Source organism: Salvia hispanica, chromosome 6, assembly GCF_029641045.1.
Source record: "Salvia hispanica isolate PSC_SH4W2 chromosome 6, Shi_PSC_v1, whole genome shotgun sequence".
In the NCBI taxonomy this organism is placed as follows: Eukaryota; Viridiplantae; Streptophyta; class Magnoliopsida; order Lamiales; family Lamiaceae; genus Salvia; species Salvia hispanica.
In genome coordinates this window covers 47,611,759-47,626,379 of record NC_142697.1, presented here as the reverse complement: position 1 = coordinate 47,626,379, position 14,621 = coordinate 47,611,759, and the positions used below count along the sequence as shown (strand labels likewise).

Genomic DNA, 14,621 nt, shown 5'->3' with positions numbered 1-14,621 from the left:
GGTATGTATTTTTGCTATCTATGCAATCGAATACGCCTACTTTTTTTTTCTCCCTTATTCTCTTGATTTAATTAAATGCATCACTTCAATTGAGATGAGGAGAAAAAAGATTTATTTTATCCGGTCATATCACCCCTACTAAAGAGGGCCTAAATGGCTAAATGTTCAAAATTCAAACATTTGGTTTAGGAATTTATAGGATCTATAGCCAAAAAATAATTCATTTATCAAGGTGGGCTAGTACACATCAACTCTTTACAAAACCCAAAATTGAGTCTGAATCTGTGGCCCAGAATGTGAGCTTAATCAATGTGTGTTAACCCTCTTATATTCATAAAAGAGTATGCAATGAGGTTCGATTTTCGATTCTTTATTCTTCAATTGGGAAATATTAATTATAATATTAGTATTGCTTGATGTAGCTACGAAATCCTACCATGTAAACCATGTTTCATTTTATCAACCTAGTAGTATTTGAGATGGAATTCTATTTTATAGGTGACTCTAGCATTTCATCGAACACCCCCTGACCATCCTTTAGCGTTTCAGAATTCCATAATTAATTTTTGATCAACTCTCAACAATTTCAAATGTAAAATATGCATACTAGAAATTGACGACAGTAACATGTGCTCAATATGTAGAATAAAAATGTGACATAAACAAGATGCATTTTTCCAATTTCGCAAATGAGAAATGAAAACAGAAATATCAACTTGCAGTCGCAGAAACGAAAGATAGAAGGCTTCCCTAAAATTAGGCTACTAATTGATCACTAGAACTGCAAAGTTGGAAGTTGCCAACCTCGCCCGTTCTTTATCTTGCTTCAAAACTAGAGCGGTTACCTTGAGGTCTAGTTGGTCTCCATATAAATCCTCTTGTTCCTCTATTATCTCTTTAGCTGACAGCAAAACTGTTTCACTGCAACCGATCAATTCAATTGATCTGAGTGTTGGTATCTCTCCAATTTCTGAAGGGATCTTCTTCAATCCATATATATCTCGAAGACGAAGATCCTGAAGAAGTGGAAAGTGAGAGCTCTCTAACACTGTCCAGTTCTCCAGATCATCACAACTGTTCAGTGTCAGTGACTTGAGGCTCGGGAATTGGTCTTCGTTTGTTTCCCACTCGCCTGTTCTGAAGCGACCTCCATATAAAATGAGCTTCTGAAGAAGTGGTAACGAACCTATCATTGGCAGTATGTCTTCCCACTCAATATCACTTTGTAGAGTAAGATTCAACTTCTTAAGGGATGGTGGGAAGCTCATCTTCATCACACACATCGTATCATCGTAGGAGACGACATTCAGATTAAATGATTCCAGTTTAGTAAGACATTGAAGATAGCCGAGACAGCTCACTCTCTCAACTAGTTCTGCACTACTACACCTTATTTTAATGTTCAACTTCTTGATATTGGGAATTCTTTTAACAACATCTTCACTTAAACTCAAATCCATCGCTCCTTTGAGCACCTCTAGATTCTCCATCATAATAATATCATTGTCGATGCTTGGAGGATCTGGGAGACGTATATTTCTACTTAAGAAGTGGACATGCCTAAGTTTATGCATTCTCCAAATTTCAATTGGTGCAATAGAACCTTTCCAACATTTAATAATTAGTGTATGTAGATTCCAAAGCAGATTAATTGAAGGAATCACAAACTCCCAATCAGGGCTAAAAGCAAGATATCGTGAATTCACCAAATGAAACACATTTCCAAGGGAATAGGAGTACCAGCTATCATATGCATGTAGTATCCTCAGAAATCCAGAATTTGGCAATTTTGAAAATTCACCTTTATGATGCACATAAGACCGAGAATGTGACGTAGAGTCCAAGACATTGTAGATTTTTTCGTTTGAAGTGCTTGTCGGAATAACAATGCGGTGCTGGCTAATTGCAACTTGAGGACTCTGTTCCCTTAAGACATACAAAAACCTATATTTTTCAGCTTCTTTCGTAGACAGATCTCTTAATAAATCATGAATCTTGTATGATTTTACATTCCCAATTAACCCCAACTCATGAACTAGAATGAGATTTCTATCGACTAGCTCCTTTAAGCACTCTTCCGCAATTGTTGTCATGCTTTTGTTGTTTACTGGTTTAAGAAATCCTTCAGAAACCCATAGCTCGACAATTGTTGAAGCTCTAATTTTCTTGTCTTCCTCAAACACACCCATATACATAAAACAAGGCTTCAGATAGGCAGCCAAATGATTATAACTAAGTTTCAATATCCTAGAGCAATAATCATCATTCTCCGAATTCACTATTGAGCTCATATTTTCCTCTATATGCACCCAATATTCTGGTGTAGCATCTGATTTTGCCATTAGATCCCCTATCACAGCAATCGCCAAAGGAAGTCCATTACACTTTTTCACAATTTTCTTTCCAATTTTTTCAAGTTGAGTAGGAAAACTTTGTTCTCCAAAGATAGTGACGGAGAACAAAGTCCAACTACTAGCCTCGTCTAGGAATCCCATCTTGAAGACGTTATAGGAATCAGTCAAGTGGGCAGCCAAGTTCGAGATCCTAGTTGTGACTATTATTCGACTACCATTACAACAATCAGGAAAGGAAAATTTCAACTTATTCCACACATCTATACTCCACATATCATCCAATATAACGAGATACCTTCTACCCCATAAGCGTTTGTGTAATTCTACAACTAATTCTTTCTCATCTATACTGCTCGAGGTCGACCCTCCTGCTCGAGAGAGAACTTCTCTAATAGTTTCTACTATATTATAATCTTGGGAAATGGTAGTCCACTGATAGGTCCTTGACCTATCGAGCTTGAGCACCACGATTTAAACGAACAAAGGAAAAGATAAACCCTAGTGGAGGTGCTAGGGGTGGGTGGCGTTCACGCCGAAAACGAGAATGAGAAAAAACGTTTAGTTTAGTTTATTTCTCAATGAATCAAAATGCTGTAGAATTCTATTATTTATAGAATTCTAATCCCTAAAACATATCTTGCTCATTAAGCAAGATAATTAAATAAAAATACAAAAGATATGAGAATAAATAAAAGTAGGAAATAAGATATGTAAAGATATGAAAATCTCTATTGTGATAATGCAACTTGGTCCATGGCTCGTGAGTAATGCCAAGCTGAGTTGGGCTCGTTGCTGGACTGGAGCATACACGATGTTGGAGTCCCTATCAACTCCCCCACCGTTGAAAAACACCTTGCCCTCAAGGTGGAATTCGAAATAGCTTCGAAGAACGACGACAACATGTGGAGCCACTGACCCGTTAAGCTCAAGCATCCCATAAACAGCACCCAATTCAACAAAACCCCTCGACGAACCATCTTCTGTGTCCTCCTTCACCTGCATATAGTCACAACTCATCGCTAACTCCATTAGCTTATGAACCCCTGGAGCAACCGGGTAGTTAGTGAGAGTGTCCAAGAACAAAGGGTTGTCTGACTCTTTCTCATTTGCATCCAGTTTCAGCTCATCTATGGTTCTGAGTAGAGCTAAGTTGATATCGTTTGTCAAGTGCACATGCCAAAGAATTCCATCTCTTGTTCCATTTATCAATCTGCTAGGATTAAGCCTAATTAGCAAATAAAAAACATGTAACCAATTTGTCGTGCTAGCAAAATATTTGGTAATGGTCACATAACCCTCCAGGTGAGTAACTAAATGCCACCAATCATTAGGCACCAATACGACTACCCCTGTCTTCTCCCAATTTTCGGTAGCACTATAGAAATGCATAAACCATTTGATTATGGAAAATGGCCAAACAACCACTACACCATCTGAGCTCATATGCATCATATGCTGCATCACATCAGGTGCAAATAGCCTCGAGTTTTTAGAGCCTCTCGCTATTGCAGTTCGAGCAGAGTTTGAGTTTGGGCCAATGTGGCATGACGCTCCGAACCCTGCCGGTGCAATTATCACCCAACTATAGTCAAGCCTCTCGCCTCCCACAACAACAAATATTTCTTTATTGGAAAACGCCGAAACCTGAATATCCATCCTCTCTAAATCAATCAACTTATCAATATCGCTTTCACAATTATCATCGTTCACATCCATAACAAGAGTCCCAAGTTCGTAAAAAGACCCCATAGCCACCAAAACTTTTTGAGGTCGTGTAGATTCAAGGGAAAGAAAAACACCAATACAAGTGATAGCATGGCTAGGAAACTCAGTACCGGGTGCAACCTTACCATTATTAGGGGCGGCTACATCACAGCAAACATCATCAGAGAAGTGCTGCCCATAATCTACCATCTGTCTCGTGGTCCCCTCGATATACAACTTGTTGTTAACACATCTCCAACTGCGCAAGTGTTCAGGTTCCTCTTCATCAGAAACATCAGCTATCAACCTCGGAGTGCAAATAGACTCGCCAGGGTCCCATGTAGCCGGCGATTCCTCCTCATCTTTTTCACATGAATGATTTGTAATATAGGAATCCAATATCAGAGCGGGCACATTGCTTCGACCAGTTAAATTTGTTGAGACTCCCTTGGTCGCTGCTTCTTCTAGTGGATCCTTTGGACCACCTCGTGACAACAGGGATTGTGAATCAGCTGGAACCTCAGATTGGGGGTTGAATGAATCAAGAAATTCGGTGCAGAAATCAGTCTCGGCAAGAGCTTGCTCCTCAATATCCTCGGCAGTGATGACTCCATTATTAATATTCAAAGCTTGTGTGACCTCCTCTTTACGCTGCGGTGGTTTATGATTGGGCTCCTGATTCGCAACTAGGCACACCGTTGGGCGGTTGGGCTTCTGCCGGTCCCGGCCAGTCCATCCCCTCCACATAAACAACTCAGGTGAGGTGGTCGCCGCGCATGGTTTGTAAAATTCGGGATCGAACCGCTGCACTACGGCCAACAAGAAATCATCCCAACTCTTACCTTTGTTAGTTTCCACCCAATATTCCCTCCAATCTGATGCTGGATGATCGAACAAATATTGAGTAAGATAAAGCCGATCATCTAGCGGTGTGTAGTGGTGATTATAGTACTTCTGGATCTTACTGATCCAATCTTGGGCATTCTCTCCGTCAAAACGTGGTGGCTCATGGCGGAGGCGTGGTATGGCCCAGGGTTTGATACCCAGCGGTGGGTTTGTGACCGACGGCGGAAGAGACCAGCCCCGCTGCGATGTCATGACCGGCTGTTCGTCCGGCGGCTCCTTCGGTCTCTGATGCGGAGGTGAGCGCTCGGCAAGGCTGCCTGGAGCCTCCTCGATCAGCGATTGCTGCTCGAAATTTTCCGCAAAGGCTTGATTTTGAGTCTTGATCAGTCGTTTTAATTCCAAGAGCATATCATCGATGGTTGGGTGGTGGTTTTGAGATTCCTTGAGAAAAGACATGGTTCTGTAGAAGGATAGGTGTATGTATGTGAATAAAGGTTTCTACAAAAACTTGGATTTCTGGAAAAATCGTGAAAATTTGAGAGAATTGATTATGGTGGGAGAAGAGTAAATCAATGGAAGCACCAGTTGATAGGTCCTTGACCTATCGAGCTTGAGCACCACGATTTAAACGAACAAAGGAAAAGATAAACCCTAGTGGAGGTGCTAGGGGTGGGTGGCGTTCACGCCGAAAACGAGAATGAGAAAAAACGTTTAGTTTAGTTTATTTCTCAATGAATCAAAATGCTGTAGAATTCTATTATTTATAGAATTCTAATCCCTAAAACATATCTTGCTCATTAAGCAAGATAATTAAATAAAAATACAAAAGATATGAGAATAAATAAAAGTAGGAAATAAGATATGTAAAGATATGAAAATCTCTATTGTGATAATGCAACTTGGTCCATGGCTCGTGAGTAATGCCAAGCTGAGTTGGGCTCGTTGCTGGACTGGAGCATACACGATGTTGGAGTCCCTATCATCCACACACAAATACCAAAACGCTCTTTAATATGCTTGTGTTCAAACGCACCTTTTGCAAGAGTAGTTTTGCCGATTCCACCCATCCCAACTGTTGGGTCTCGGTGGTGCACACCCGAACTCCACATTAGTATGATATTGTCCGCTTTGGGCAAAGCCCTCACGGTTTTGCTCTTGGGGATCTCCCCAAAAGGCCTCATACTAATGGAGTAGGGGTAGCCCATTTATACACTTGCAAGTCTTGTTCATTCTCCGATGTGGGAATTGTTTTGCCCTCACAATCCTCCCCTCAAACCAAGACCACCAGACCAAGACCACATGTGTGCCTCATGTTACAGGTCCACCGGTCACCACAGGTCTTGGTCGAGACCGTCACATCGGAGAACTTGCAAGCGCAACCACCGAACCCCGAGCCACACAGGCCCAGCCCTGAACCAGGGCTCTGATACCACTGTTGGGTCTCGGTGGTGCACACCCGAACTCCACATTAGTATGATATTGTCCGCTTTGGGCAAAGCCCTCACGGTTTTGCTCTTGGGGATCTCCCCAAAAGGCCTCATACTAATGGAGTAGGGGTAGCCCATTTATACACTTGCAAGTCTTGTTCATTCTCCGATGTGGGAATTGTTTTGCCCTCACACCAACGATAGGGATGATTTGGCGATTGGTGTTTTCCATCAGTAAGCCTATCCAAGTCTTGTTCATTCTCCGATGCGTGGAATTGGATCTTAAACCAGCATCATCAAAAGCCACTTTTTGCTGGTGAACTACCTTCTCCCTCGTTATCAAAGTCACCTCTTTTGTGATCAAATCAATTCCTTCTATCACATTTTGCAGATCTTGATAGAAGTGGGTGCAACTGATTTGTTCATCACCGCCACCACCATCGTCAGTTGCTGCTACAGAAAGGTGAATAGTGTCAATGATATATGACTCGATCACATCTTCGGCCGCTTGAGCTGCATCTACAATGCGCATCTCCAACGGATCTGCTTCGTCTCTGTATGCATAAGGAGAATTATAGCTTTCGAGAAATTCCTGCAAAAAGACGAGCTTTTCATTGAGAGATTCAACTTGTTGTTTATCGAGAAAAATGGGAGGGGATGGATGTGTTTCAATATCATCTATGACTTTCATAAGAGAAATCAGAGCTGCATAAGCAGCCATGAATGCTAAGAGACTGAATAGATGGATAGTGTGAATGAAAATGAGATGAAATTGCAGAGATGAAAGTAGAAGACTAATGTGATAAGATACAAGTATTTTGCAGCTTTCTTGAAATAGTATACTATTGCGATTGTAAGGATGTGGACTTTTCAATTAAAGATTGACCCTACCATACAATTATGCATGAATCTTTGCAGCTAAACGACACAAGTCACAGTACTCACAGTTTCCTTTTAGCTATAGTACAAATAAGCATAAATCTACTTGCTTTGTGCTTGTGAATAACAATCACAAATTTGAAATATAAAAAGCCACTTCAACGTCCTTTTTGAAAATTGATTTAGCCCTTCAAGACAAGAATATTATATTTTTTTTGTAAGATGAACTACATAAATGGTACCTGATCTTTCACTTTCGCACGCAAATGATACCTGATCTTTATTTTATATCGTTTTTGGTACCCAATGACAAAAATACCCCTAGGTACCAAATATGTGATTTTTGTGTTATGGAGGATATTTTTGGAAATTTTCATTAAATAGCACCAAACATGTGATTATTTTTTCTTCTTTTCTTTCTTTTTTCTCTATTTTCTTCTTTCTTTTTAGTATTTTTTCTTCCTTTCTTCTTTCTTTTTAGTATTTTATCTTCCTTTCTTCTTTCTTTTTCTCCTTAGTTTATGTTTTCTCTTTTTTCTTTTCTCTTCTTTTTCTTTTAAGAGTTTTATACATACATCTAATTGCATTCATAATATAAATCAAGAACAAAACACCTAATTAAATGAATTGTTTAAAATAATTAAATCAATTAAATATTTTTATTTAATTATTTTATACTCATTTTATGGTTGAAACACCTAACTAAAATTATTCAACTCTTAATATCATTATGAATACAATTCACAATTTTAATTTTTTTAGTAAAAGTTAAAACTATATTGATTAGTTATTAATTTAATATAAAATAATAATAATAATAATAATAATAATAATTATTATTATTATTATTATTATTATTATATAATATTGTGTGATTCATAATTTAAATAATTATACTATAATTATTTATTAATTTCAACTATTTTTCAGTATTATAACAACAATATTATTACAATAATTAAATATAGTTATAACTATAATTATAATTAAGTATTTGAATGATATTAAAAATAAATTAAAAAATAATGTATAACATCAAAATAATAGTATTAATATTGATTAATAATAATAGTATAAAGAGTGAGAAGAATGAAAGAAGATATTATAATATCACTTTTGGTACTAATTTTGTGTATACCTAAAATATCCTTGATGACACAAATGGGAAATGTATTTGTATAGAGGGCATTTTGGGATGAAAATTTTATCAGGTACCAAAAATGTGATTAATAGGTACCAAAAATGATATAAAATAAAGATCAGGTACTATTTATGTGCGAAAGTGAAAGATCAGGTACCATTTGTGTAGTTCACTCTTTTTGTAAAACTCTTAGCCGATAAATCCATGTGAAATGGAACTTTGAAAATGACCCATAGTTGGAATTCTTTTAGGCCCAAACACTAAAATCGGCACTAAGAGAAATTGATTTGAGGTCCAAAATACTTTTTTGTCAATATCCATTTGTCATTGATTTGATGATTCTTTTCCTCTCTATCTTTGATCAAGACACAAAGTTAAGAGGCAAAGGGTGGTTAAGAAGAGACTTCAATGAGGTTGTATCGAATCAAATGTCACACGGTTTGATATTTTGTAATTTATTCTTATTCTCTCATCTATCCTATATTTTATTATCTCTCCATTTAATTAATTAAATATTATTTTTAACATTTAAAAAAATAAATAAAATGCATCACTTAAATTAGGTGGAGAGACTTGAGATTAATGATTTATTTTATCTAGCCATATCACCGCTACTAGAAGAACTCATCCCTACATTTATCAATTCATTAACTAGAAGAAAAATTCAATGAAATGATGAGCGATTCTTTGAAAGTACATAGGATAGGAGTAATTTATTCCCATAGATCACCAATAACTTTCTAGTCCAAAGTGGGCTTCTCCTGACATCAATTCTTTACAAAGCCCAAATTTGCAGCCCAAATTTGAGCATAATTATTGTTCATTTTCGTGTTATCAATACTACTATTAATTCTCACGTAAAATGTGTTAATTTAATATTTTTCTTTTCAAATTATGATATTTAATATGATGCTCCAATTATGTTGTTGTTTTATTAAGCAACATTTTGATATTAAAATTTCGAAACCAACAAATAAGCCCTTTGTTAGTTTTGCACTTTAACAAAAATAGATTTGATTTTATGATAATACTCATAAGTCTTACCCTCTCCGTCCGCGAATAAGAGTCCCGTTTTTCCATTTTAGTCCGTCCGCGAATAAGAGTCTCGGTTCACTTTGACCATAAATGGTAATAGGTCATACATTCCACTAACTCATTGCACTCACATTTCATTTGATATATACAAGTGAGACCCCTATTCCACTAACTTTTTTCCACCCACTTTTCTTAACATTTCTTAAAACTCGTGCTGCCCATGAATGGAACTCCTAATGGCGGACGGAGGGAGTAACTCTTAACCAGTCCATTTGAAAATAACCATGAAACAGACAATTAATTGTAATTCCTACGTCCCAACTAAGTTGAGCACTAAAAAAAAATCTACCGTTCTCAAAGAAGCCAATTTGAAATGGAATTCTATTTTATAGACTACTCTAGCATATCTCGAACACCTGCTGATCATCCTCGCGTATATCAAAATCTGGGCATTTAGCGTTTCAGAATCGGGGAATGAATATTTCATCAAATTTTTCATCAACACTCAACAATTTCTATATACATACTGGAAATTGACAACTTTAACATGTGCTCATTAATGTAGAAGGTATATATTGTCTGACTTAAACAAGATGTGTGGTATCAAAGCAATTCCAAATATGCAAAATGAGAAATGAAAAATTGATCCGATTAAGTTTACAAGGAAATAATTAAGAAAAAAGAAGAGCGATCAATAAACATTAACACTAGAAAGTAGACACTATAACTTCAAAATTGGAACTTGCCAGCCTCTGCAACGCTTTATCTTCCTTCTTGACTACAACACGAACATGAAGGTCTAGTTGGTCCCCGTGTAAATCCTCTTGCTCCTTCAATATCTCTTTAGCTGACAACACCAATAATTCATTGCAATATTCCAATTGAATTGATTTCAGTGTTGGTATTTCTCCAATTTCTGAAGGAATCTCCTTCAATTTTTTCATACGATAAAGACAAAGCTCCTGAAGAGATGGAAAATGGGAGCTCTCTGACACTGTCCAGTTTTCTAGATTTTGACAAGAGACCAAGCTTAGTGACCTGAGGCTGGGGAATTGGCCTCCAATTGTTTCCCACTCGCCTGTTCTAACGCGACCTCCAAATAATATGAGCTTGTGAAGAAGTGGTAAGGCCCCTATCATTGGCAGTATGTCTTCCCACTCAAAACCGATTGGGAAAGAGAGTTTCAACTTCTTAAGGGAGTCTGGGAAGCTCATCTGAACATACCTTCCGTTATTGGTGGAGTAGACGAACAAACTCAAGGATTCAAGTTTAGAAAGACACTGAAGAAAGCTGAGATAGTTCACTCCTTCAATTACTTCCGTATCATAAGTTATGGATAATCCCTTGATATTGGGAATTCTTTGAACAACATCTTCACTCAAATTGAGATTCTTCACTCCTCTGAGCACCTCTAGATGCTTCATGACAATAATATCATCGTCAGCGCTCGGGGGAGCTCGGAGATGCATCCTATTCCGTGTGAACTGGGCGTGCCTAAGTTTAAGCATTTTCCAGATATCAATTCGTCCCATAGAAGAACCCTCATAATAAATGATTAGTGTATGTAGATTCCAGAGCAATTTGATTGAAGTTTGCACAGGAAGAAATCCAAATCGTAAAAAAGAAATGTATCGAAAAGCAAGGTATCGTGAGTTCACAGGTTTTGGGGTATTTCTCTTTGTAAAAAGTCCATGTGTATGTAGTGTCCTCAGAAATCTAGATTTTGGCAATTCTAGAACAATAATCTTGTCACACCATAGTACATAAGAACGAACATGTGACATGGATTCAAAGGCATTGAGGATTTTTTCCTCAGAAGTACTTCTTGGAATAACAATCCGGTGTTGGCTAATTACGCCTACAGGACTTTCTTCTCTCAAAACATAAAAAAACCTCTGTTTTTGAACTTCTTTCATTGATAAATCTCTTAGTAAATCATGAATTTTGCAGGATTTTATATTCCCAAGTAACCCCAATTCATGAACTAAAATGAGATTCCTATCAACTAGCTCTTGCAAGTACTCCTTGGCAATTGTTATCAAGCTTTTGTTGTCTAATGGTTTAAGAAACCCTTCAGACTCCCATAGCTTGACAATTTCTGAAGCACTAAGCACACAGTCTTCCTCAAACACTCCCATGTAAAGAAAACATGGCTTTAGATAGGCAGGCAAATGATTATAACTCATTTTCAATATTCTCAAGCAATAATCATCATTCTCCGAATTAACTATTGAGCTTAAGTTTTCCTTTATGTGCTCCCAATATTCTAGTGTAGGTTCGGATTTAGCCATTAGACCCCCTATGACAACAATCGCCAAAGGAAGTCCAATACACTTTTCCACAATTTCCTTTCCAATGCTCTCGAGTTGAGTAGGAAAACTCTGTTCTCCAAATACAGTTTTGGAGAACAAAGTCCAACTACCAGCCTCATCCAGAAATCCCATATTAAAAACTCCATAGGAATCAGTTAAGTAGGCAGCCAAGTTGGACATCCTAGTTGTTACCACTATTCGACTACCCTCACTGCAACAAGGAAACGAAAATTTCAACCTATCCCACACATCTATGCTCCACATATCATCCAATATAATGAGATACCTCCTACCCCATAAACACTTGTGTAATTTTACCTCCAATTCTTTCTCATCTACACTACTCGAGGACCCTCCTGCTCGAGAGAGAACTTGCCTAAGAGTTTCTACTATATTATAATCTTGAGAAATGGTGGCCCACACACATATATCAAAATGATCTTTGATAAACTTGTGTTCAAACGCACCTTTTGCAAGAGTAGTTTTGCCGATGCCACCCATCCCCACGATAGGGATGATTTGGAGATTGGTGTTTCCATCAGTAAGCCTATGCAGGAGTTCTTGAAGCACATCATCAAACCCTACCATGATAGAGCTCTTCTCATTGGATGAGCTGGATCTTAAATCCGCCATGTTCCTCTGGTGCACTACCTTTTCCCTTGTTATTCCAGTCACCCCTTTTTTGATCATATCCACTTCTTCAATCACATTTTGCAGATCCTGATAGAAGTGGATGCAACTAATTTGTTCACCACCACCACCACTAGCACCATCGTCGGTTGCTGCCGCAGAAAGGTGAATAGTGTCGATGATATATGACTCGATCACATCTTCGGCTGCTTGAGCAGTATCTACAATACGCATCTCCAACGGATCTGCTTCTTCGCTGTATGCATAAGGAGAGTTATAGCTTTCGAAAAATTCCTGCAAAAAGACAAGTTTTTCAGTGAGCGATTCAACTTGTTGTTTATCGAGAAAAATCGGAGGGAATGGATGAGTTTCAATATCATCTATGACTTTCATAAGAGAAATCAGAGCTGCATAAGCCGCCATGAAAGCTCTGAAACTGAATATTTGAGCAGTGTTAATGAAAATGAGATAAAATGCAAACATGAAAGAAAGAAGACCAATGTGATATTGTTGAAAATATTGCAATTGTGTGGCTATGGACGTTTCAATTCAAGAATGACCCTACATTATAATTATCCATGAAATATACATAAACTTTGCAGCTGGCATCCATTCTCACAACGACTAAATCAAATGTATAATCCATGATTATTATTGAGGAAAAGTTGTGACACATCTCTGTCGGCAATTATGTGGAGAAGGAAATTATACTAAAATATCCAAACAAATTAATAGTATTGACACAACTCAAATACTTGCAAAATTTCAAAATTCAAACATTTTTCCCGACTCCAGTTTCAAAATTTGTATTGCAATATATTTTAGAAATTTACTGGTTCTAATGCGAAAAATAATTCATTATCTATTTATGTACTGTAATAAAATTGAATAAAATAGTGAACGAATTTATGGCCGAATCGATAAGAAAATCAAATTTTAGTTTTTTTTAGATAATATATTTACATAGATCGCTCCATAACCTCATTGGGCTCAGCTAAAAAATAAACATATTTCCAAATCTATTGTTCAAAATGTGGGCTTCTACACACATCACTTTTTTACAAAGCCCAGAACTGAGCCTGACTATGTGGCCCAGATTTAATATAAATCTATAAGTTTTAGAAATAATAATATCTTTATTTTTTTCTATTCATACTTTACTCTCTCTTTATTAACTCATAAAATAATATTACCCTAAATCTCGTGTCGGGAACCAAATATTTCATGTTTATTCAAATAGAGTGAGCATTCACTTGCATTGGAATCTATATGACTCGACTTATTTTAACACAAGTAATACCCGCAAGTGTACGGGGCTAGTGTAGCAATTAGTAAGCAAGAGTATCGTATCCCACAGAGACTAATTCGTATCAACTTAACTACCACGAACAAATGTTGACTACTATCTAGAGAATCAGAAAAAGTTTGGTTTTGTTCTAACACTACGAAAAGCATATAATGAACAAATAAATAAATAAAAAGCAAGTAAACACGGAGTGAAAAGATATATGGAGAAAAATGTAGAACTCAAGGATCCGATGCACAATTCCAAGCTCTTATCCAATCAATTTGTCTTACCTTTTGGTGTCTCTAGAGTTACTAAGTCGACCACAATTATAGATTAAACCCCCTCCCGAGGTGAGAAACCTGCAGATTAGGTGCTAGGATTGAAGTCCCCTTCTAATCCTAAAACTCCTAACTCCCAAAAGCTCGATTAGGTCAAAGACCTCACTCAAAACCTCAACTCTCCCGAGTTTTATTGCATTAAGGTGTGAATTATTCTTATTTCCAGATTAATTATTTCATCTCCCGATTAATCTAATTAATCCTACACAATCAAGTGGTGATCAAGCAATTGAAAGGAATAAATCCAAGAATAATCAAATAACTACAAGAGCAAGGTAAGAACAAAATCAATTGGATAAAAACTATGAAATTAATGCATCTTCACCAAGAATTCTACAAAAAGGTGTTTAGCTACTCATGTTCGTCACAAAAACCATGTTTGAAACAAAGAGTTCAATGAAAGACATAAGAGATAGATACTAAGAACTCCTGTGGAATGAATCTATGGAATGAAGTCTTCAATCTTCCGATCTGGAGCCTTCAATCTTCAATTCTCTCTCTCCAAGTGTTCTTGGGGGTGTGTGTGAGTGATGGAGGCGGTAAGTGTAGAATGATATGAACCCTAGGCGTTTTCCCTTTAATCTCCCATCAAAAATCGCGTTTTTGGCAAGAAAATACGCCAAAATAACGTACCCGGCCGGGTAGAATTATAAAGAGCAAAATTCAC

At 37.2% G+C, this 14,621-nt stretch overlaps 2 protein-coding genes across 2 annotated transcripts; both read right to left on the bottom strand.

Annotated features, from left to right (window-relative positions):
• Nucleotides 1-764: 764 nt before the first annotated feature.
• Nucleotides 765-7,137, bottom strand: LOC148924087 (putative late blight resistance protein homolog R1A-10). The gene is made up of 3 exons (XM_089061679.1): nucleotides 6,527-7,137; nucleotides 5,892-5,976; nucleotides 765-2,796 (listed from the first exon to the last, which is right to left on the bottom strand). The coding sequence occupies exons 1-3, from the start codon at nucleotides 7,050-7,052 to the stop codon at nucleotides 765-767; spliced, it is 2,643 nt and encodes an 880-aa protein (XP_088917805.1). The 5' UTR covers nucleotides 7,053-7,137.
• A 2,845-nt stretch (nucleotides 7,138-9,982) lies between these two features.
• LOC148924086 (putative late blight resistance protein homolog R1A-3) lies at nucleotides 9,983-12,906 on the bottom strand. The gene has a single exon (XM_089060037.1). The coding sequence runs from the start codon at nucleotides 12,809-12,811 to the stop codon at nucleotides 10,094-10,096; it is 2,718 nt and encodes a 905-aa protein (XP_088916163.1). The 5' UTR covers nucleotides 12,812-12,906; the 3' UTR covers nucleotides 9,983-10,093.
• Between the last annotated feature and the right edge of the window lie 1,715 nt (nucleotides 12,907-14,621).